The 26,212-nt window shown below is 29.4% G+C and overlaps 1 protein-coding gene and 1 long non-coding RNA gene across 3 annotated transcripts; one reads left to right on the forward strand and one right to left on the reverse strand.

Moving 5' to 3' along the window:
* The first annotated feature begins 2,139 nt into the window (after window positions 1-2,139).
* On the forward strand, window positions 2,140-21,008 carry LOC116140583 (receptor-like protein 1). Its single transcript, XM_031426201.1, has 8 exons — window positions 2,140-2,215; window positions 13,776-13,931; window positions 16,533-16,670; window positions 16,740-16,814; window positions 18,122-18,280; window positions 18,380-18,526; window positions 19,450-19,596; window positions 20,122-21,008. Exons 1-8 carry the CDS (start codon window positions 2,140-2,142, stop codon window positions 21,006-21,008), a joined length of 1,785 nt encoding a protein of 594 aa, XP_031282061.1.
* A 984-nt stretch (window positions 21,009-21,992) lies between these two features.
* Window positions 21,993-25,695, reverse strand: LOC116140691. Of its 2 annotated transcripts, XR_004129684.1 has the most exons (3): window positions 25,290-25,695; window positions 24,781-24,903; window positions 21,993-23,945 (listed from the first exon to the last, which is right to left on the reverse strand). It is a non-coding gene; the product is annotated as an uncharacterized LOC116140691 (long non-coding RNA). The 2 variants fall into 2 exon arrangements; XR_004129683.1 differs by having other exon boundaries at window positions 24,781-25,695.
* Window positions 25,696-26,212: the final 517 nt, after the last annotated feature.

The raw sequence follows: 26,212 nt of genomic DNA on the forward strand, positions 1-26,212 counted from the left end.
GTGTATGGATTCAAATGGAAAGATTTATATCTGCTCTAGTGCTAAATTGGATGAGTCTACATTTCCTTTTAATCACAATATCTCTTCTTTATCACCAAATAATTCTTCTTTGTCATCCCCACCAGGTCCTGTTCTATTTTTCCTAATTCTTTCTTATACCCACTGTCTTACCTACATGTGATCAGCAAATTCAAGTGTCCACTTCCTGCCCTTTATCAGAAAACACCAAGTCTGTACCTCCTCTGTCCTCTCCTACGTTAACTCCCTACCCTGTTCTGATCTGAATCACAGTCCACCTACAAATACTCAGCCTTCTATTTCTAATCCAAGCCCTACAAAGTCTACCTCACAATCTGATCAGTCTCCAACAGCTCACCTTCCTTAGATACCTCTTCTAAAAATATTCATTTGATAGTTGATCTCCTTTTGACCCTCAGTCCTCACAGCCCTCTCATCCATCTCACCAAACTGATACATTGAAAGGATAAATCTCACAGTAGAACTGCCTTTTAACTCCCACTCTGCAACATTCATCCTATGCTAACTGAGTCCAAGGCCAAAATTCATAGTTCCATGATAACCTCTCCCCAGTCTCATCTTCCTCTCCTAATTCAACTAACCTACAGTGTCTATGAAGCTCTCAACATCCTTCCTGGAAAGCTGCCATGCAAAGTGAGTTTGATGCCTTCAATCCAACAATACTGTGGAACTTGTCCCTACTGAACCTAACATGAATATATAGCTGTAAGTGGTTTTTTTTTCGGGTGAAACATAATTCAGATGGTTCCATTCAACGGTTTAAGGCAAGGTTAGTTGCAAAAGGTTTCCAACAAACCCCTGGAGTTGACTATCTTGAAACTTTCAGTCCTGTTATTAAATCAGCTACCATTCGTGTTGTGTTAGTCTTGCTATCACATATGATTGGGATATTCAGCAGTTGGATATTAATAATGCTTTTAATGGTGAATTAAGTGAGACAGTCTACATGACTCAACCTACAGGATTTGTTGATCCTCAAAAACCCTTGCATGTTTGCAAACTAGTTAACTTTATATGGGTTAAAACAGGCCCCTAGAGCCTGGTTTGAAAAACTGAAAACTCTTTTCTTAAATGGGGATTTGTGTCTTCCATAGCTGACTCAAGTCTGTTTGTTTATATGAATAGTCAGACATTGTATGCTGTGTTTATTATGTGATGACATACTAATAACAGAATGATCCTGAGTTTGTTGAAAACATGGTTCAAAAACTGAAAGTTGAGTTTGCATTGAAAACTCTAGGGTCTCTTAAGTACTTTCTAGGTTTTGAAACATAGAACAGCCTCCAGCATTCACATGAGTCAACCTAAATATGCTCGAGATCTCCTAGTCAAAACAGGAAGGCTGGACTGTACACAGTGTTAACTCCTATGGCAGCAGCAACAAACTCACTCTTGAACAGTGAAGTTTTGACAACCCAGGTTTGTATAGAAGTACAATTGGGGCCCTGCAATATTGACATACCAACCTGACATTGCTTATTCAGTAAATAAGCTAATCAGTTTCTTAAGGCCCTTACTCAGCTTCACGGGCAGGCCTGCAAGAGACTCCTTAGATACATCAAGGAACTATGGACTTTAGTGTTATATTTCAAAAAATTGGCAGATTTCACCTGGACTGCTTTCCGATGCTGACTGGGCAGGTTGTTCCAAGATGGAGATTACAGTGGTTGCTGCTTATTCCTTGGTCCAAATCTGCTTCAGTGGAGTTCAAGAAACAAAGAGTAGTAGCTCTATCCTCCACTGAAGCTGAATATCGTGCTCTTGCATAAGGGGCCACAGAAATAGCTTGGTTCAGAAGTCTTTTTTCTGAAATGGGACTGATTCTTCACACTACACCCATCATTTGGTGTGATAATCAGAGTGCTGATCCTTAGCCTCTAATCCAGTTTTTCATGCAAGAACTAAACATATAGAATTGGATGCTCACTATGTTCGAGAGCAGTTGCTGCCAACCATATCAAAGTTCAATATGTACCCACTGACTACCAAAAGGCTGACATTTTCACCAAAGATTATCAACTACCATTTGAGGCTCTTCGGGACAATTGACAGTAGTTGGTTATTCTACAATACAATACTAAATCTGCCAACAATGATCAAATGGCAGATAAAATTACTACTGCAGCAGCTACTGTTGTTGATGTTTATGATTGCAGTAACTCTGAACCTATTGAAAGTATTGAAAACAAACAACCAGAGAAAAGAATGAAGGTTGATGTCTGTAGAAGGCTGGATAAATTGTCTGCTTGAATTTGTCATCCTGAGAGTTGTGATCTCTGTTTTCATAACTGTACAGTATATTGCACTGAATTTTGTCTTTTTTTATGGTTGAGATCTGATGTGTTTCTGTTCTGATTGTCATCTGAAGTTGTATAGTTGAAGTTGTTTTATGAATTTTCTGGTGGATATGATCTGTGAGATTCTGATCTGTTGAAAATTTGAAATTGTATGGTTGAAGTTGAAGTTCTATGGTTGAAGTTTTTTTTTGAAGTTGTATGGCTAAGTTGAAACTTTATGGTTGAAGTTTTATGTTGAAAGTTGTATAGTTGAAGCTGAAGTTTTATGGTTTAAGTTTTGATTGAGATCTGATGAGTCTCTAATCTGTTGTCAATCTTAAGTTGTATGGCTATAGTTGAAGTTGAGATTTGACTGATTGAAGTTTATGTAGTTGCTGCTAAGTTGTATGGCTAAGTTGAAATTGAGATGTGACTGGTTGAGTATATGTAGTTGCTGCCTGTAAAGTGTTTTTGTGCTAATTGAAGATTGAAGTTGAAAATGGTTGAAGTTCATGAAGTTGCGCCTGTAAGGTGTTTTTGTGCTAATTGAAGATTGAAGTTGAAAATTGGTTGAAGTTATGTAGTTGATGCCTGTAAGGTGTTTTTTTTCTAGTTAAAGTTGAAGTTGGAAAACTGATTGAAGTTCATGAAGTTGCGCCTGTAAGTGTTTTTGTGCTAGTAAAGTTGAAGTTGGAAAATTGATTGAAGTTCATGAAGTTGCTGCCGGATGGGGGCTTTCTATTTGACTACTGAAGCTGAACTTTGGGCAGAACTGATTCAATATTCCCAGGCTCAGTTTTAGGGAAATGTTAGTAAAGAAGCACTTGATTCTCCCAAGTTTGTTTGAGGGAAGATGTTAGTGAAAGGGTAAAATGTCATTTGGAATACTGTTAGTTGTTAAATATTAGTTACAATTCTGTTTTACTTTCAGTTACAATGTAACAATTTAGTTAGAAGTAACAGTATTAGTTAGAACACCTGCTACTTTCATGTAAACAATATAGGGGTACCCAGCTCATTTTGATTAACCGAAAGGCATCAGTAAAAGTAAAGCATAGTATTCAGCTCTCTCTCTCGTCTCTTCTCGTTTTTAGGTTTTTGCTAAAACTTTTCCCAAAACATCACATTGTTAACAAGCGATAATTTTGTTGAAATTTATTTATGCGGTTGTGTGTGGATTGTTAATGTTCAGAATGTTTTATTTTATATTGTTTGTTGATGAATGATAGTTTAATTTGGTGAAATTTATATATCTCATGTGCAGATTGTTCATTCTGTAAATGCTTGATTTAGCTTTGTTTTTGTTAACAAGTGGCAACTTTGTTGAAATTTATTTGTGGGAATGTTTGACATTTTATTCTGCTAGGGGAGGATGATTTTGCTTAAATTATCTTTTCCCTGTGTGCGGATAAGAACATTTGGTTTTGTATTATTTTTATTTAAGGAATAGTGATTTTGTTGAAATTTATATGTGCCTAGTGTGTGGATTTTCATTTTAGGAATGACATTGTTTTAGATGAATTTGTATGTATGTATATATGTTATTTCATTTTGTTTTGCAATTTATATCCAATGAGCTGGTATGTAGAGTCAATTGTCAAGAAATTTGATAAGAATTATTCATAGTGAATCTGGAGCCTCACGGCAATGGTTATCATCGGAGAGAGGTAAATTTGGTTTATGTTATGTTCACATGAGTATAGTTTGTATTTGGTGTTAATTGTTCATGGTGTTGCAACTGCTACAAATGAAGAATGCATTGGGCATTGGTTTGGTCACAGTGATGAGATGAACCAACTCTAAACATCTCTATGAGGTATGTTTTGTTGTTGCTAGCTAACCTAGTTGTTGTTTGTTGTGATTTTCTTTATTGCCCTAATCTTTAAATTTGCTCAGAATTTCAGTAAGGGGCATAGAACAGAGCAAATTAAACTTCTTTATGTCAACAGGTGTGCCGATTGAATGAACAGCCAAGTTATGTTTAGTATATCAAAAGCACCAACAAACACTCTTTTACAATCACTTGGCTGCTCATTCCCATTTTTGAAAGAGTTAACCTTGGATGGCTGCTCTCCATAAAAGCCTTTTGCAAAGCATTGGTGCTTTCACTTCGCTCAACTGTTCGAACATGGAGTTATATGAACTCAATGACACCTCACATGTTCCAGGTAAATTATTACAGGTATTTTAGGATCCACTGATTTGTAATTTAATTGTAATTCCTCATTTTGAACACAAATAATACCCCCAAAAAATATATTTTAAATTTTATTTGATTCCAAGCTTACGAATTTGATTAATTATTGTTGAAACATATATTATGAATTTGGTGTTGTAATAATTAAAGGACATATGTATATATTCCAGGTATATGTGAGATGGTGAATATGCCAGAGCTGTATGCAATGATATTAATCTAGAGGATTTTTTGCCTTGATGCTCTGCAAATTTGACTTCTCTTGAACTATTAGGTATCTCTTCCAGTCAGATTACTGAAAACATCTCATCATCTTCCCATAAAGATCTGACTTTTCTCAAAGTCCTTAAGACTTTCTAACAATCACTTCCAAATTCCGATTTCATTCAACCATTTTTCAACCAGGAATTGAGTCATATTATTTGGCCCCAAAATTTCGGTTAAGTTTAATCAAATTGTCTGGTGGTGGTGTTGATGGCTCATTTTCCAAATCTCTTCGTCATTGATATAACTTGTTAGAAGTTGATCACCCTCAGATTGATCTGATTCGAGAATTTCTTCATCATCGGTATAACTTGTTAGAACTTATGTGTTACAAATATCATTGAGTGGTGTTAGTGGTGATAGTAGCTCTCTCATCCCATTACCCATTTTCTCTCCAATATTTTATACTGCAAATAACTTGACATTTAATTCTCTCCAATATTTCAACTTGGTAGATCAGAGAATATTATAAAGATGATGGGTAATGGTTTATTATAAAGAATATCAAGGTTATGTATCAAATTAGAATCATATGGTATATTCAAATGGATGATCCCACTTCAAACTCTCTTCAATATATTTTGTTTTTGCTTCTTTTAGCCAAAATTAACCAATTATCTTCAAATTAAAATTTTCTAAAGCATATTTTAAATTCTAACTCTACAATTGAAGTTATTTTTCGATGGATGTTTTTTGGCTAATTTCTCTAATGTGTATGTCTGCATTCTTTTTTCTTTTAAAATCTGAACCAGTTATATTATTGTCAGTTGCTTGATGTTAAAAAAACAAAATATTTTTGGGACTTCGATTAAAAATTTTGATAAGCGTTGATTTGGATTTCATCAAATTACTTTTTTATTTTTTATTATTTTATGAATTATTGGTGGACTCAAACTTTTTATTATTCTCTCCTTATGAATAATTAGAGGATATTTTTTGTTCATGCTTCATTTGTTATCTTTCAATGAATTATAAAGAAGTTATTTTCTTCTAAAGATAATGAATATTTTAAATACTGTTTATTTGAAATAGAATAATATAATTAAAATAAATCTTCCCTCTGTATATAATATTTATTTAGTTATTGAATTGATGGATTTTTTTTAGATTTGGTGAGGTTAATTTTTTTTTTTTTTTTTTTTTTTTTTTAGAATAAATTTCAATTAATGAAAATAAACGTGGTTTTAAAATATATGACTAAATATAAATTAAGATTCCATTTACCATTGCTGAAATAGAAGATGGGGCTACTAATAAATTATTTCACTAGCTCTTAGTGGTCATTATGGTATTTGGACTGGAAACAGTAAACTTTGGCAGTCGCTGAAGCTCATGTCTGAATGATGAGTAAACTTTGGCATAATTAATAATTACATTAGACCACAGTGGAGAATGTTGAAGTTGTGAATTCTGGGCTGGTTGAAGTCAACTTACGTTTCCTATATGAATTTGTTAGGTGAAGAAAACTGACAAGTCTCATTGCGTGCAATACGTTGGGATATTATTCGCTTCACATACGTTTCCTATATGACTCGTTTTCTTAGATATTTCCTTGATAAAATGTAATTTCTTAGATATTTCCTTGATAGATTGTAATCTTTTTTGGAAATTAATTTAGAGAGGAATATAATTATAAAGGAATGTAAATCCTATTAAAGAGTAAAATATCTCATGTATTACATATAAATATAAGCTTGAGAATCAATTCAAGATTATGAAATAAATGATGAGTTACATAGAGTATGTAATGCAAAGGATTGATTAAAATTCATGAGCTGAGCATAGAAATTGAGTTTGTTTCTACTCTATTAATTATGTACTAGATTAGATACTAGGCATATGGTGTTGTAAACACTTGCATATCCGTGTTAATATTACTATAGTTGATTTCTCTTTCATTCATATATGTAAGTGCATTATGTCGAACCATATTAAATATCGTGTTTTTTTTGTTATGATTTTAAATTCTTATAGACTATATATTGTGGATGTTTTCCATTGTGAAATCTCTTAACATAACATTCATCCATACAAACAAGTTCAACGTCAATGGTTTTTGATAAATCATAAAAGATTATGCTCTCATAAGATTTGGCCAAGTACATGAATTTTGATAGACTAGAGAAGATTATGCTTTGTTAATCATAATATTTTTGGCCATAGAAGATTATGCTTTGTTAATAAAAAGATTTGACTCAGTACATGGATTTTAATAGACTACAGAAGATTATGTTTTGTGAATTACAAGATTTCCTTGGCTAAATTCATTGAGTAATATCACGGGTTGGTGCTTGCCAAGCACCAAAAATACTAGTACTACTCTTACAATGTTTGCATACAAAATATAATATACAAAGTAATGTGGTATACTGTCCATTAATTGATATATCATTCATCTTTATTTAACATATTGACTTTATATTTTTCACTCTTCTAATCACTTTGTATACAAATTTTGGAAGGGTAGTATTATTCTAAGATTAATTAAATTTAGTTTCACGTACATTTAGAGAAAAAAATATTTATAAATATCTAAACTTCAGACTTATTATATTCTCTATGTTGAACAAAAATAACCCATCATATTTTTGTTAAGATGATGAATGAAAGAAAAAATATCGCATGTGTAATTGAATTCAATGCTAAAAGAGTATTAACATTATATATTTATAAATTATTCAGAAAAATTGAAAAAACAATTATAATAAAGGTATGAAATTGAATTAAAGCCGCTGAGAGACAGTGGGGTTGTTGGTACGAATTTCCAGGCAATTGTTGGGTGGGTGGATGGATGCGTAATTCAAAGTCCAATGAAATATGTGAGGAACGTGTAGAAAAATGTAAAATATAGTACGTAAGAAATTTTGCCACTTTGCCTTGCTTTCATGAAAACGACGCCGGTGGAAGACCGAGACTTCTAAGAAAGTGGTCTAATAAAATAACTGAGTAATAATTTCTAAGTGCAAATTCTATGAACGCCCCCTGATGATGTTGAAATACTCTTTACTCCTTCATTATTCACATTTATCGAACCTTATTTTATTAGACAGAATTGAAACGTTTAGTTGATTCAATCTCATTATAAATAGGAGAATTGCTATCCCAACTATTCCCCTGGCAGTTAATGAAATCCAAGAATCTCTCATAACATTTTGAAAAAATCTCAAATATAATAAAATCTGTTCAAACTAATATGCGAAATAATAATTAGGCAGTCAGAGATTACTATCTTGACTAAATTAAATGGGTTGTTTTAGATTATAGTTGTAATTTTTTTTTTTGACACATGGTAAATTGACCGGGTCAAATGACGGTCCGCTTTAAAAACATTGGGGTTGAGTCGGTGAGCCCAACAACTTTCCATTATTTAAAAAAAAGCTAAAAAGATTAAATTTAATTATTAATATTTAAAATTTAAATAAAAAGTAAAAGGAATTGCTTTTTGATAAAGGGAATAAAATGGAGAGAAAATCAAAGATTTATAATATGTCTATAAGGTTAATTTAATTAATTAGGTTAACTACTTTTTCATTACTTTTTGACTTCAACGAACAAAAAAAACTTGGAAAATTAGGTTACTATCATACTTTTAAGAAAAATTGTGGATGATATATATTGATGGTCCATAACAACGAATCATGATAAAGCTCATTGTGTTTAATATGTTCTTTAATATCATTACTATTATTGTAATGCAAAAGTCGATAATTCTTTTTATGTATACTTAAAATTTTTGTTTTTGACTTTTTAATATCATTATTATTACTGATTTTATAATATGTCATGAAAATAGAATTTTATTACTTGATAAACAATTACATAATAACAATATTATATCACAACTTAAGATGTTTACAATTTTCATTACGAGAAATGTGTAACACATGAGATAAGACTATGAATCTAAAGTCTTGATTTCTAAGAGACTAGCAATATGTATAATTTTTTTACAAAATTATTTAGATAACCTCTTTAAATTTAAATTTTATGAAGTATAAAATTTAAAATAATATTTAATTTTAATTTTTTTAAACATACAAAAAATCTTTAAGGGAAAAAACATGATTTGAGAAAATAAAAATAAATTTTATATGTACATTTTAGAGAAAATATAAAAATTTCTCGCTATGTTATTCCATTATGAACTATAGAAAGTATCATCTATAAATAAACAAAATATTGATAGATTTATATTATGAAAATCACGTAATAATATCACATTATTTTATACAAATAATTTGTCACTATAAATAAACAAAATATTGATTGATTTATATTGTTTTCCGGACCAAAAATTACTTCTTTAGAAAAGATCGTGTAATTTGTTCTCCAATTAACTACTATAATGATTGGATTTTATGAAAATAAATTTTCATATATTAAAAAAAATTATTGAATTAATAAATTCATGATATATAAAAATTGTCTAAGAATTTCTCACTTCATGGGCCACATTCCTGCCTCTTGCTGGACAATGATTTAGAACATCTCCAAATGACTCTTTATATGACTCAAACTCTTTATTATAAATAGTATATTCATAAAAACAAGAGTCCAATATATTCTTTATCTTTAAAATATAAATTAGAGAGTGAGTCTGACTCTCCACATTTAGAGAGTCAAATTTCACTTTCTATCATAATTTTAATTAATAAACTACAAGTTCCTATACATTTGATTTTTTAATTCTCTCTCCCATTAAATCTCTTTCTCAAAAATAAAGAGTATCTTCAATAAATTTAAAGATTCTATTGGATTTGAATAAAAATTGTGTTCTTTATATTTAAAAATTAATAAAGATGCTCTTCAAAATAAAGAACACTATTGAAGATGCTCTTAGGGAAAGTAAACTATTAATTTGGAATCAAATTTTTTTTTTGTTTTTAGACCACAATATCAGTATTAATTAAAGGTATTTAAAAATCAATTATTAACACAAACTTTTATGTTGATGGGTTATTTTACATAATAAATATCTATTTTGATGTAAAGTAAACAGCCACTATTTCAACCAAAACCTAATATATGTAATGATAATTAGACAGCGAATGATTATTATCTTTAAGAAACGGAATGGGTTATTTTATATTATAGGTCTAATTTTTTCTTCCTTTTTGTTTTTTGGCACCCACCAAATTGCTTCTTCCAATGAGTCAACTAAAAAGCAATTGAAAAAACTAGAAATGTAACAATATATTAAAATATTTACTCCACTTATAACTTCCTAAATGGGTTGAGTCACTAAATTCAACAACTTTTCATTATTTCAAAGAAGGCAAAAAAGGTGTAATTTAATTATCCATATTTGTGGAAAATTTAACAATTACAACTTTAAATATATAAATATAGAGTCAAGTAATTGCTTTTTTATTATGAGAATAAAAAGGAAAGAAAAAATGGCCAAAAGAAGATTTGATAATATGTTCCCTTATTGAAGACAGGGTCAACTAGTGCTTTTTTATTAGGCATCCAGAGTATTTGACGTGTAAGATGTGTTTGGTACTGTTTTTGATATATTAAGTCTTAACCAACTACATTGACTTGGAAAATGACAACTAGTCAATACAACTAAATTTTAGCTTGATGTCCAAAAATTNATTTTTTTAATTTAAATGTATAGGTGGCAAAATTTAACTGGGACTTACTTTTAAAATAGGTATTTTTATATTATTATTTCTAAACAAACCTATTTTCATATGTTTGTAACCTTTGTACCCTTTTTTTCCAATTAAATTTAATGGATTTATTTAACTGAGTCTTACTTTTAAAATAGCTAGCGCACTTTGCTTTGTTCTTTAATCAGGTTATTTTATGAAATTTAATGCATAGAGCTAATTTGCAGCATTTGAGCACATTAAAAATATAGAACAAGGTATATATATTCATATGCTGTGTGGTAGACCCTCTGAAATAGTCTCATAGAAGTTTCTTTAGGGCTCAGGTTTCATCTTAACTGTGGGTTCTGCTACACAACAAAAGTCAGTACTGAGAGGGTCCATTCATAGTATCTCCAGATTGACTATGGTTTCATAGAGTGCATAAATTTCCAGTTTTGAGAAAGTTTTCTGATCTGCAGTTTTGAGAAAGTTTTCTGAAACTATACATATATGTCCTCTTCATCCAAATCAATGTAACTATAAATTTACATCAAGTACTTGAGTTGCAAAGCGATACCTCCAATGAACCCTATCAAGTGTAATTTTTTTCTTTTTTTTGGCACCCACCAAATTGCTTCTTCCAAATGAGTCTACTAAAAAGAAATTAAAAAAACTAGAAATGTAACAATATATTAAAATATTTACTCCACTTGTAACTTCCTAAATGGGCTGAGTCACTAAATCCAACAACTTTTCATTATTTAAAAAAAGCAAAAAAGGTGTAATTTAATTATTCATATATGTGAAAAATTAACAAGTACAACTTTAAATATATAAATATAGAGTCAAGTAATTGCTTTTTATTATGGGAATAAAAAGGAAAGAAAAAATGGCCAAAAGAATTAAGGAGTTGATAATAAGTTCCCTAATTGAAGATCGGGTCAACTACTGTTTTTTAATTAGGCAGCCAGAGTATTTGACGTGTAAGATGTGTTTGGTTCTATTTTTGATATATTAAGTCTTAACCAATTACATTGACTTGGAAAATGACAGCTAGTCAATACAACTAAATTTTAGCTTGATGTTCCAAAAATGTTTGGTATATTTTATTTTATATATATATATATATAGCTTGATGTTCCAAAAATGTTTGGTATATTTTATTATTATATATATATAAAGTGATTGATAAAAATTATGTTTTATTTATTATTTTATAATGTTGTGTTAATTTAGATAAGAAAAAACTAAAAGTTAATTCTAAAGTCTAATTACAAATGAGTAATGATTCTTTAGTGATTTATTAGTTGGTAAGGAAACCGGACCATTTAATTAATTCACTTTGTTTCAGCCTTTTTCTTTTATTTTTTATTTTTACCAAATGATATTAAATTTATTTGTCGAGGCCTAGAGACTAAGACTTGAGTAGAATATTCTATTATAAATAGGATAAAGGTAATGCGTTATGAATAACGGAGATAAGAGTTTATTGAGTTTTATATATAAGAAAAGAAATATAAAATATTGTTTTTTAAAAAATAATAATAAATGTATATAAAATTTATTTTAGCTTTTTAAGAAAAAGAAATTAAAAAAATTATTATCGAGCATTAGAGTTGACTAGAAGCGAGTCGAGCTTTAGAGTGACTTTCACTATCTGTTAGAGTAAATTTACTAAGCCAATAAAAAAGAGTTTATATTTTAATTTAACCTCTGGAAAAAGGTTTTTTAAGTAATTATTATATAGTTTTGAGACTTTGTTAAGTATCATATTATTTTGCTTTGTCTCTGGAAATTTGGTACCAAGTTTTGGAATACCGTTGCCGTATCAAGTGGTGTGTTTCTCTTCCCTTCATTCGTGGATGTGCTTTTTGTGAATCACATTAAATTATCTTATGTGATTAGTGATTTATTATTCATAAATACAATAGTAATTGACTATTAAATACAGAATTGACCATATTTAGCCATAAACTTTAAAGTTTAACTAATAGTTGACTTGGAAAATAACAAGAAGTATTTAATATTTGTTTGGTATAATGTATTTAAAATATAATGACAAAAAGTATTATTACGATTTATTGAATTAGATAAGATAAAATTACACCTCAAGTTAATTTTAAAGTCTAATCATAATGATTTATTGATTTGTGTTTCTTTTAATTAATTTGTGTTCATTGATCTAAAGTTGACAAGGATTGCCAAATCCTTCTTTAATTTGTACAATTCGTTTAATTTAATATTATTTGGTTTTATATTTAAGTTATTTTAATTTTAAATTGAAAATTTTGAAACAAATAAAAAAAGATAGGAGGAAAACATGATTAGAGAGAATAAAAATCCCATCTTATGTGATTTAGAGAAATAGATTTTTGAATAAAAAATTATATCCTTTACTGTTCTAATTATGAACCTTCATCTATTTTTTTAATTTGTTTGAGTTTTTTTCTCTCGTGTTTCTTAACATATTTATATCAAATGTATTAAATATTTTGAGTTGAGTGAATAAAATATTGTTGATATTTAGAAAGGAAAATATATATTGAAAAAGACATGCAAGTCCAAGAGAACTAGGGCCTCATTATATTATAAATAGGGGATAGTGTAGTGTTATGTGAGTCACAGAGTTTTAGAGTGTATTAAGAGATGGATTGTAAGTGGTTTTGGGTGTTGTTAGTAATAATGTTGGTTTCTTCAGGAGAGGGGTGTTGGGAGGAAGAGAGAGCTGCTCTGTTACAACTTAAACCATTTTTCAATACTAATAATTATCTTCATAGTTGGGTGGAAAATTCAAAGTGTTGTGAATGGGAAAGTGTTAAGTGTGACAACATCACTAGCAGAGTCATCAAACTCGATCTTTCTTTTATAAGGGAGGAAGAGTGGTATCTAAATGCTTCTTTGTTTTCTCCCTTCCAACAACTACAATCCCTTGATTTAAGTTTAAACTATATAGCTGGTTGTATTGAGAATGAAGGTCAATTGTCTTCCTCCCTTCAACTTTCTTATTTCTAAATTTAGGTTCATATTTAATTTCCAGTAAATTTCTTTGCATCTAGCTAGTACCATATGATTTTAATAAAATGATTTCACATTATTATAAATTCCTCAAAAATCTCTCAGTTACAATTAAATTTGAGGATTTCAATATATTTTCAAACTCTTAAAAGTTATATTCTTAGTAGATATTCAATCAATTGGATTTATCTGCATAAATTCAATCAATTAGAATTGTATGCATATTTAATCAAAATATTGGAAAAGATCCCCAGAAATATTAAAGTTGGAATTTTACTTTTACTTATTGATTTATGTTTTCAATATTTTGTGAATAATTTTGTGATACATTATATGATAATATGCATGAAGCAATTTATTCGCTTGAAAATGATTGAGTATTTGTAGGTTTCGAGAGGCTATCAAGGTTGAGTAACTTGGAGGAATTGCATTTAGGATTCAACAACTTCAACAACAGTATCTTATCATCTCTAACTAGTGTCTCCTCATTAAAGTATTTATATCTATATGAAAATGGATTTGAAGGAGTTGTTAATATTGAAGGTAATAAGCTAGCTTCTTATTCTCTTAATTTCAACCATTTTTTTGTGAATTTCTAGTGACTGAACTTTTAAATTATGTATATAAAAGAGTTTAACCTTGTGAAATTGTGTAATCCTTTCCTAGGGTTACATTCTTTGAAAGTGTTGGACATGGGTTGGAATAAGATTGACCAATTTGTATTTAATCTAATAAGTATTTTATTAGTATTTAATTAGGATAGTCTTAACTTTTGTGAGACTCTTATATCAAGGGAAAACGAGAATAGTTTTGTAAAATTATTTTTATATTAAAAATGAAATTTTTTTTTTATGTTAATGAAATATTAAATTAAATGATTTTGATATTATTAACTAAAAAATGTAGGGTAAAATAAATTTCTTGTGTTCTATGAATTTTGTTTTAAAATTTCCAAAATATAATTCTTGAGTTCAATTTTTTTATATATGTATTTACTAATTTATCCTTATATTTATATTAATGTAATTATATATAGCTATTATGTTATTATATAATTATTTTGTTATAGTAATTACTATATTAATTGACGTTAATTATGGTTATAGTATTAAACTACTTTATTTTAGGAATCATTTCATTAATTGCCTAATAATTAAGGAAAGTATTAATTACTTTATCCTTATATTTATTAATCATTTGATTAATTGACCTAATATTTACTAATTTATCCTTATATTTGTTAATGTAAGTAATTATATATAGCAATTATGCCATTATATAATTTTTTATTTTAGTAATTACCAAGTTAATTGACGTTAATTATGGTCTAGAATTAAACTAATTTATTTTACTAATCATTTAATTAATTGACCTAATAATTAGGATAAGTATTAATTACTTTATTTAAACATTAATTATTTATTAGTTAATATTATGAATTTAATAGAAAATGTAACATAATTATCTTAATATATAAATATATAAAAGTAGAAAAAAAAAAATAATGATTTCCAATGAGTGCCGATCGCCGGTGATCGGCACCAGAAACTGGCAAAGTCATCGAAAAGCGTTTGATGACACCATCGATATCAGAATGTTGCTCATTCTCATTCTCTTAATTTCAACCATTTTTTTGTGAATTTTTAATAACTGAACTTTTAAATTATGTATATGAAAGAGTTTTAATCTTGTGAAATTGTTTAATCTTTTCCTAGGTTATATTCTTTGAAAAACTTAAAGGAGTTGGACATGAATTGACCAATATGTCAGTCTCAAAAGTAATGATGAAAAAAATATATTTTAATAAATATTTTATTTATATTTAATTAGGATAGTCTTTTAACTTTTATGAGACTCTTATATAAAGGGGCAACGGGAATAGTTTTGTAAAATAATTTTTATATTAAAAATGATTTTTTTTTAATTTTAATGAAATATTAAATTAAATGGATTTTGACATTATTAACTAAAAATATAGGGTAAAATAAATTTATTGTGTTCTATGAATTTTGTTTTAAAATTTCCAAAATATAATTCTTGAGTTCAAATTTTTATATATTTGTTTACTAATTTATCCTTACATTTATTAATATAATTATATATAACTATTATTATTTTATTTTAGTAATTACTATAGTAATTGACGTTAATTATGATTCCGGTATTAAACTACTTTATTTTAGGAATCATTTCATTAATTGCCTAATAACTAAGGTAAGTATTAATTTCTTTATTCTTATATTTATTAATTATTTAATTAATTGACCTAATATTTTCTAATTTTACCTTACATTTATTAATGTAATTATATATAGCAATTATGTCATTATATAGTTATTTTATTTTAGTAATTACCATATTAATTCACATTAGTTATGGCTCTAGTACTAAACTACTTTATTTTATGAATCATTTAATTAATTGACCTAATAATTAGGGTACGTATTAATTACTTTATTTAAACATTAATTATAAGTTAATATTATGAATTTAATAGAAAATATAAACACAATTATCTTAATATATAAGTATATAAAAGAAAAAGAAAAAAACATTGATTACCAGTATTACCAGTAGTGTCGATCGCCGGTGACCGGCGCAGGGAAAATAGCAAAGTCACCGGAGAGCGTCCGATGACACCGTCGGCACCAGAGTGTTGCTCACGAAATGATCTATCGTTGTCTTAAGAATAATTAGCAAATAAATTATGTTTTGGCCGTAGGAGGAGAAGAAGCGAAGGGTCGCTGTTTTTCTCTCCTCTTCTAGTGGTCAAATGCTGCATTTTTTTTGTGTGGGCGTAATCTAGATATGTAGATTGTTACAAGAGTGTCGTTTTGATGTTCATTTTGTCTCTGGAATCACTCCATGACGTCGTAGGTCACCAGCCATTGGTTGACGGTTGTCGGAAATGATTACCGGCATCGGTGGCCATTGACTCTACCTGTGTAAATGCTTTTTAATATATTTAATTATTAAATATAATAAAAAGATTTTTAGATTTGTTTGTAGTATAATATTCAATGTAATTAGCAAGCTTCTCATTCTCATAATATCAAATTTTTTTTTTTTTCACAATATAATTGTACTTTTTAAATTAAATATATGAAATTGTTTAATTTTATAAATTTTTTTAACTATTTCCAGGTTTGAGTAACCTGGAGTCAATCGATTTAAGTGATAACAAGCTCAACAATAGCATATTATCATCTTTGGATGGTTTTTCTTCATTAAAATCTTTGTATCTATATGATATTGGATTGAACGGAACTGTTGATCTTGAAGGTAAGTTTGATCAAATTCCTCATGTCTTCTTAAAGAGTTTTTAATTAACTATGTTTCCTTTTTTCCCAGGATTACAATCCTTGGAAAACTTAGAAGAGCTGCACATTGGCAGGAATAGGATTGACAAATTTGTCAATTCCAAAGGTACTCAATTCATTCCATAACCACATACCCATAACTAAACTTAAGTAATAATATTTAATGAGTTTATTTTTTAATACAAAAACAATATTTAAGACTGTTATACTAAGTGATGTACAGAACAACTATGTAAAATTATTTTTATATTATCATTTTCTAAAATAAAAATGAAAAACAAAATTTTATTTTGTTGTGTATTTGAAAACTGTTTCATATTATTGAAATATTAAACAAAAATGTTGTAGGGTATAGTTTGTATATTAGTATTATCTTTAAAATCAAATGCATTTGACAATTTTAACTTGGAAATGTAGGGTAAATTTAAAAAAAAAAAAAAAAGATTTTCTGTGTACTATAAATATTATTTTGCAAAACATAGGCTCCGTTTGGTTCACAATTTTATGTTTTTGAGAAAAGTTTTTTGAAAAAAGTTAAAAAAAAGTTGAATTGGGCGGGTATTACGATGTATGATTTACAAATTAATAAAATACCTTCTATGTTTGTTTTTTTACAAAACACCCCCTATAATAAAACATTAAAAATTAACAAAAACACCCTTAATCCACCCTCAAATATGGACAGTCGGCCACCACCGCTAGAGGGTGGTCGGAGTTGTCGTAATAAAAATATTAAAAATATTTAGGGGTATTTAATTAAATTAACAAATTTAGAGGGTTTAAAAAAAGTTGAATAAAGTTGAATAATATTGTGAGTTTTTTGGTATTTTACTGTTTAATTTTTTTGGGAATACTAAAAATAGTATTCCCAAAATCCAACCAAACGAAGCCATAATTCTTGAGTTTAATTTTCTTTTTTTTCTTTTTTCTTTTTTTTAGAAAAACAAAAAGTTCCGAATCTTGAGTTTAAATCATTATACTCCAACTATGGATTTTGAGAATAAAGTTGCAAAAACTTAAAGAGAGCTTGAGAGAGAACACGAAAGTTTCATTCACAAAATGTAATTGACTTCTTCTTGTACAAGTGAAGAAGTTCAACTCTGTTTCTAGAAACAAAAAGAAGCTTGAGAGAGAAGACATTTATTAACTGACAAAAAAAGGTACAGTTTAATAGAAGAGTCTAAACGGCAGTGTTTTAGACTTAAGTCTAAATTTGCCTTACTAACACCAACTAGCAAATTATTTTTATCAATTTCTTGAATTTGCAAAATATGAAAACTGAGTTTTAGAAACAATATATAATCTTATTTATTAAATGAATGAAACTTCAATACACAATAAATTCCTATGTAAAATCCTTTCCTTGTATTATGTTAAAGATTGTTAATTATAATTCAGTTTTTTAATTTACAGGTTATAGAGGCTTGAAGAAGTTGAATACCCTTGATCTATGGAGTGGTATTGAAACCACTGATGCAACTATTTTTCTACAGTCAACATTGAGGTTGTTCCCCTTCTTAAAGACACTTGACCTTTCATATAATAGTTTTAATCGAACAATGATTACTCAAGGTAAGAAATAAGTTAAAGTTATGTTGTTGAAATAAAGTTGTTGACAATTTGTCAATTACTTACCTAACATCATTTAAATTTGTTGTATTGCTTTAACAGAGTTGCATAATTTGACAACCTTGGAAGAATTGAACTTGGATGAGTCAAAGCTCCATATAAGTTTTCTACAAACTGTTGCAACTTGTGCTTCACTGAAACATTTGTCAATGATCGGTTGTGAACTCAATGGCATCTCAGAAGTTCAAGGTAAATTCAAGATTAGTTTCATTTGCATTAATTCATATATAAGATAATGTTTAAACTTAATCCTAGATATTAAAATTTGTTTTCAATTTGGGGATGAAACACCTCGTATTGTTCTCAATGATTAATAGTTATCAATAAAAATTTTGTATATATAGAAAATTTATATTCAAGTTAGATGCAGAAAAAAAATGAAATATTTACAAAAATGAGATCAAATATTAATTCTATGCATATTGAAAATTAATTTTTCTTTTATTATAATATTCTAGATTTGGGAATTCTAAAAATAAGATCAAATATTTATATTTTAATGGAGCAGACTTTTAATTAGCCTTAAATGTTGGCCATAAAATATTGAAAAGGGTAGTAACTTTCCTCTTTTGGAATGGATTGGATTGAATTCCTTTTACTGTTTAATTCCACCTCATTTAATCTTTAAAAATAACAAAAATGTTTAGTATTCTACAAAATTTTTGAACTTTATTCTAGTTACTAAAAATTTCTTTCAATAGGTAGATAAAACACTTGCCGGTGCTCTTAATGATTTATCAGCTATGAACAAAATTTTATATGCATAGAATATTGATGTTCAATCAAAGTTAGATAAGGAGAAAATGAAATGAATATATGTATATCAAATGGTAATTTTCCTTTCTATTAAACTTTGGGTAAGAAATTCCGAGAATATTTATATTTTATATTTTAAGAGAGTAAGCATTTACCTACCCTAAAGTCTAAATCTTTGCCATACGATATTCTAAGTGGAACTTTACCATTCAAGTCCACCCTATTTAATCCTTAAGAAGAATTTAATATACTTTTAGAAAAGTTAATATGATTTTTAATATGAGTAGTTTCATAATTTCAAATTTTGGAACATTTTTGCTCATGAATATTCACAAAAAATCATGTCAATATTGTAGGTCCTATTAATTTCAAGAGTTTAGAAAGTTTATTTATGAACGGGACTACTTTCAACAATAGTTTCCGTCAAATCATTAGACCGATAGCTACTCTGAAGAAGTTATCATTGCAGAATTGTGGACTCAATGGCACATTACATGATCAAGGTTAGTGATTTTCTCCCTCGTCTTTTTCTCTTCCATTGCTCATGACTTTTTTTTTTCTTTTATGATTCTTAATGCTTTATTATTATTATTATTATTATTAGCATGATGTCATTAATTGCATTTATGTTATAAAGTTAGATAAAAAATTTAAAAATTATAACGATATCTAAAATATTACGCTACTCAATAAAATTGACCGTATCAAAATACCATTTGTTCCAATAATTGTATGTTGTTAAAAAATTATGGAATATCTAGAAATTACACAAAGTCTGATTTTCATTATCATAACCAATAAAGAAAAAAATAAGTTGATCCTTTTCTTAGATAAAAAATATAAAGAAACAATTTACAAAATTTATGATTTATTACAAAAATCACTTGCATTTTTAGGCTGAAGTGAAATTAAAAAGTGAGAAAATTGATATTAGACATTTATATATCAGCTATAATGCTTTACGGGATACTTTGCCTTCGTGCTTAGCCAATTATATTTTGATAATTCAAGGAAATGTTTTATTTCAGGTTTGTGTGAGATGGTGCATTTGGAAGAGTTAGATATTAGCTATAATGCTTTACGGGATACATTGTCTCCGTGCTTAGCCAATTTGACTTCACTTCAATCATTAGACATATCTTCCAATCAAATTACTGGAAACCTCTCTTCATCTCCCCTTAAAGATATGACATCTCTTAGAGTCCTCCGAATTTCAAACAATCTCCTCCAAATCCCAATTTCACTCACACCACTCTACAACCTATCAAAACTAAAAGAATTCGAGAGCTCCAATAACCAGATGTATATAGAAACAATGCCACATTCTTGGACCCCAAAATTCCAATTAAATTCCATCACTTTGTCTGGTTATACTTATGGATATGGTGCTACATTTCCAAGATTTCTTTATCATCAATATGATTTGCAAGTTGTTTATCTCTTTGACATCAAATTGAATGGAGAATTCCCAAATTGGTTGATAGAGAACAATACAAAGTTGGAAAGACTTTATCTATCAAATAATTCTCTTTCTGGGCCTTTTTTATTGCCAACACATTCTCACATGAGTTTAACAATATTAGATATCTCTATCAATTCCTTCAGTGGACAAATTCCTATTGAAGTTGGCGCATTTTTCCCGAGGCTAGAATATTTAAACATTTCCAGAAATGCTTTGAATGGTAGCATTCCCTCTTCTTTTGGAGATATGAGCTCATTGTACATGCTGGATCTATCACACAATCAGTTGTCTGGTGAAATACCTGAGCACTTAAATATAGGTTGTTTCTATCTTCAATATCTTGTGTTGTCAAACAATAGTTTGGAAGGTCCTGTATTCTCCAAAATAATTAACCTGACAAACTTGGTGTGGTTATACCTGGATAGTAATAACTTCATTGGAAAGGTCCTATAGATGTTGTCTAATTGTTCTTCACTATGTCGAGTGAGCTGTGTCCATGACTGTCAAGTATATATATGCCAGTGAGCTGTGTAGCGATAAAAGTTAACGTGGGATATGAAAACAATTTCTGGTTCTTTTGAGATTGAAGGAAGGACAAAAAGTCAAACAGAGAGGTTTAAAGAAGTTAATTTTATTATTTCTAATAATGTTAATGATCAACAGGAAAAGCAAAGCACCCAACTCTCTAGAATGAAGCTCACTGCAACCTCTACCATACCTATTTTAATTACTTTTTTCTTAGTCATTGGGTTGATATCAAACCAAGTTGATTTTAATAATGTGAATGTAATAACTTGGATTTAAAGAAAAACACAATCGATTAAAAAAACAAGAGAGAAAACTAGCCAAGTGTTTCACTCGCCTGTCTTGAAGATAGTTCAGATTTGAATTCGGTACAGGCAGCCAAGTTGTACATGCATCATTAGGCAACCAGGACTCTCTTTCGGGTTCATAAATTTGATCATCATCCAATATCTATTTCAGCTTTGTTATGGTCAGCCCTGAAAATATCAAAGTCATGGCAAAACCAATCACCTTCAGGTACAGTAAAATTGACGATCATCATTTGTGCCGTGGCACACACTACATACTTATAGACAAAAAAATATTTGCCATCTGAGGAAAAACCAATATACTTTTAATGTCAAATTTGAATTAATTAAAGCCAATATCAAGCATTACATCAAACTCTTCTTTGATGTTCAGAAAATAAAATTTCACAACTACAATTACCTTTAACCCTGCCAAAATTGATATGATATACAAACTGAATTCTTTCCAGGTTGAGCAGCTAACAAACCGAAACCAAGTGGTAGAAATATGCAACCACAGAAGAAGAAATACTTGTAAGACCACACCCTTCCTTTTGTGAAGATTTATTCTAGAATTGTAGTAACCAAACCCTAGGAATCGAAAGAGAAGGACATACACTATTAATGAAAAACAGAGAATCTTTCTTCTTACTTCATTTAACAGAAAAAGAGCCTTTTTATATGTACAAAGATGGTGATCCAAGTGAAAAAGGATCATGATCGTTGATTGTACAGAAAACTAACACAATAAAGGAAAAGATTGTTCGTCGGATCAACTGCATCTTCAGCACTATTTTTACTTACAACTGAACTCTTCCTTCTGAAGTTAGAACAACTAAAAGCGGGAGAATTTCAAACTGGCGGGATAACTTCTTTTTAACCAAAGTTTGCCAATTAACAGAGTACAAAAACAAAAGCTTCATTTCTTTAACGTCAGTTCCCTTTTTACTAACAGCAGCATTAGTCCTCTTTTGGATTTAATTTCGAGTGCAGCTTGCTCATGTCCTTAACGTTGTCCCTCAAGCAAACTCAAAATTGACTTCAGACTTAGCCAAAGAAAGATACTAACACTTCCATCATCAAAAATTACCAGTACTTCAGTTTCTATCAAACATACGAATATCACCTCAGTAATACTTCAACCACATATTAAAAAAAAAAAAAAAAATCCTTCAACTTCTTATAAAAAGAAACACCAACACTGCAGTAGCAATACACATCAGGTTCACCAATACTTTAACTTCTATCAAACATACCACAGAACTTCAATCTCCGTAATTCAATCCTTCAACTTCTTATCAAAAATACCAATATTGCAGTAGCAATTAAACACACCAATACTTCAACTTCTATCATCACACCACAAGACTTCAATCTTCTTATCAAACACACTGACACTGCATCAGTAATTACATATCAGACCCATCAATACTACATCAGCAACACTTCAAGCATTTCAACACTACATTAGCAACACATATCAAACCCAACAATACTACATCAACAACACTGCAAGTGTTTCAATACTACATCAGCAACAATTCTTGTATCAACACACCAAATTCCTTCCTTCAACTTCTTATTAATCATTAAACTTCTTGTCGTCCCTCAAAGCAAGTTCTGGATGACTGCTAACATCGTCCCTTAGATTGAACTTGCATTTGAGGAGGACAAAGAAGACTTATCATAATTAAAAGAAGAGGAAGTAGAAACACCTGCAATAGGAAGAATGGTGAGATGATCTCGTAACCGCTAAAACCGAGGACCGGAGAGTGGCTTAGTGAGAAGATCAGCAGTTTGAAACTCAATAGAGACATATGGAACAGTCAGACGTCTAGAGGCAATCATTTCTCACACAAAATGAACATCGATCTCTGTGTTTTGTGTGAGCATGGAAGACTGGATTAGAAGCTAGTGCACCAGCACTAGTGTTATCACACCAAAGTATGGGAGTGGCAGTGACAGAGATACTGAGTTCCTAAAACAGATTTTGCATCCATGCAACCTCAATAGAAGCCTGTGCAAGTGCCAGATATTCAGCTTCAGCGGATGAGAGCACAACAACATGTTTCTTGGAACTCCATTGAACTAGATTGGAGCCAAGATATAAACAATAGCCACTAGTAGAACGACGATCAGAAATACTGGCCTAATCAGCATCCACATACCCTTCAAGCTTTAATTCTCCTCCAGATTGTAATGACAGACCATAATCAGCAGTACATATCAAACCCATCAATACTAAATCAACAACACTGCAAGTGTTTCAACACTACACCAGCAACAATTCTTGTATCACCACACCAAATTCCTTAATCATTAAACTTCTTACCTTTAAACAAATGAAAGACAAATTCAGTGCGATGTTGTTTCAATTTTCTTCATTTTTCACCAAGGATATCACCAGTAAAGACTTTCTAAGATATGGCACTTATGCAACCAAATCTATCAGATGTTAATAGCTCAAGTAATTAATGCAGATAAACTTACATACTTGAAAATAAATACCTGGATGCATGAAGCAGTCCATAGATTTCCATTAACTATCTAAGCATTTCATCACAACCACCAATTTGGCCTGATCACATGTATAGGAAATTCAGCAAGATATAGAAGTTTAAATATTTCCCGCTAAGTGAAAAATAATAGTATGGAGTATGCACCTAAATGCATGACAATAAATGAAAATTATTATAATTACCTTCTAATTAAAAAAAATTAATGAAAGCACCAGATACCATTTGATTTGAAAATCTCCTATGCTTAAAATATATCTATTGCTCTTAACTTTGAAATTTACCAATAACAATCTAGCCACAAATGTTATTCTAATTCATTTGGAATGCTACTCCTGTTATTACAAATTTAATTAGTATCTCACCTTTTTTTTACTCTCACCACCGACAAAAACTTCCATACAAACTGAACTCTTGAATCCTGAGAGCTATCTCAAAATAAGCAAAACTGGAGTACTCACCATAATCCTGTCTTATGTATCATAATCTGTAGTATCTAATTTATTTTTTCTACTACTCACCATAGAAGAGGAGCTCAATTACAAACGGATCCCTAACAGCACTCTCAAGATACTTAATACTGAAGAAACAACTCATATCAGAATTTTGTCCTATGTAACAAAGCAAAAAGACGGAAGCATCATGTTTGTCAGATGTAATCCTAAACTAAACAGATAAAAAATCTTAATTAATATTTGAAGTACATGATATCAAATATTTTTTCACCATACATAAAGAAAAAGAATCAAAACAATCCAATTCAAAAACTCAAAAAATATCCCATCCAGACTAATTAAGATAAGCTAATCCAATTCAAAAAACTCATCCAGAGTAAGTTAAAATAAGCTGATGCAATTCAAAAAGAAAAACCAAGTGTAAGCACATCAAAAGACTCACCTTCTATATACGCAGAAAGAAGTTTATGAGCACAACGATTCTAGTCACTTCTCATGAAAGCATCAATCCCACAAAGAGTTGAAGGCATAGAAAACTTTAGCACAAAAGCATGAGAAATAAATCCTACAGTAGCAACAGGTTACAAATTCTGAAAACATTTCATCATTATTTATCTAACAAATAAATTCTACAGAACATCTTTTAAGAGCACCATAAGTGCATATAAAAAAAGCTGGGTTAATTATTCATTATATAAAAATAGAGAAACAAAACTATTGTAGCAAAGTAATTATAAATTATCAAGAACATCATTCATTGTAAATTTTTTTATCAAATGTTCATATAATTAATCAGAAGCAAAGGGATTGGATTCGGATCAGAATATATTATGTTAATTTCAATGGCGTAGAATATGTTAATTGCTTCTATAGCAATCAAAATTCCACAGCTAAAGCTAACAACTATAAGGTCAAGAACACGTACCGATAACCAACAAATAACAATCGTACCTTAACATTTCCAGCTTCTTTGATCGCCTCCTTAAGCTTCAGCTGCAAAAAAAAAAAAGTTGTGGCTCCAGAAATGAACCCGAGACATGGTGCAAATTACAACATCAACTTTTTTCACTGCTTCCACTAGGCTCTTATGATCAGAAAACAAGCCCTCAACCAGAATAGCTGCTTCCTTTTTGAACAATAACAGCATCTGAAGCTTTTCGATGCCAAGGTCGAATGTCCGGTCTCTGGACGCTGAAGACCTAAAAGAAAGGGAAAGAGACAACGGCAGAGGAGCTCGGGGACGACGGGGAAGAGAAGGAATCTAGGCGATGCAATAAAATCGAAATGAAACAAAATGATGTTAGGGATTTCAAAACTTGGGAAAATGGGTGAACTGTTGAATGACTTATGTTGTAGATTTGGGAATATTGCACCCCAATTAGCCCTTCATAGTTTCCAAAATATACAATATATACTCGACACAATATCATTTAACTCCCCTTATGTTGAACGACTTTTATTTAAACCTTTCAGAGTCGAGTTTTTAATTTAAATAATCAATATACCATTTTTTAATTAAATTATCAACATAGCATTCAAATTACTAAAAATTATTCAACATATTTTTTTATACATATATAAAACAATATTATATTATAAGATAATCAATTATCAGTTTTTTCTTTCATAGCTTACTGAAACCACAATATAGTGTTTTACTAAATAATATTATTGCTAAATAAGATTATTTTATATTTTTTATTCATCATGTGATTATTTTAGTCTTTTTTACATCTTTGAGCCAAACATTAACAATATACAGCAACAAATGATGAATAATTTGGTAATCTTATGCGTAATTATATTATTAAAATCATTAACAAATTTTTTAATCTTGAATGAATATGTTTCTATGAGATTACTGAAGAGTACTT

The sequence above is a fragment of the Pistacia vera genome, unplaced genomic scaffold (genome assembly GCF_008641045.1).
Source record: "Pistacia vera cultivar Batoury unplaced genomic scaffold, PisVer_v2 Contig111, whole genome shotgun sequence".
Classification (NCBI taxonomy): Eukaryota; Viridiplantae; Streptophyta; class Magnoliopsida; order Sapindales; family Anacardiaceae; genus Pistacia; species Pistacia vera.

What these genes read in the sequence shown, in the direction of transcription:
- LOC116140583 (XM_031426201.1), top strand. Translation starts at nt 2,140, where the DNA reads ATGGCAGATAAAATTACTACTGCAGCAGCTACTGTTGTTGATGTTTAT. An exon ending in CAAATTTGTCAATTCCAAAG is followed by an intron (nt 16,815 to 18,121) that starts GTACTCAATTCA and finishes TTTAATTTACAG; the next exon opens with GTTATAGAGGCTTGAAGAAG. An exon ending in TGGCATCTCAGAAGTTCAAG is followed by an intron (nt 18,527 to 19,449) that starts GTAAATTCAAGA and finishes TCAATATTGTAG; the next exon opens with GTCCTATTAATTTCAAGAGT.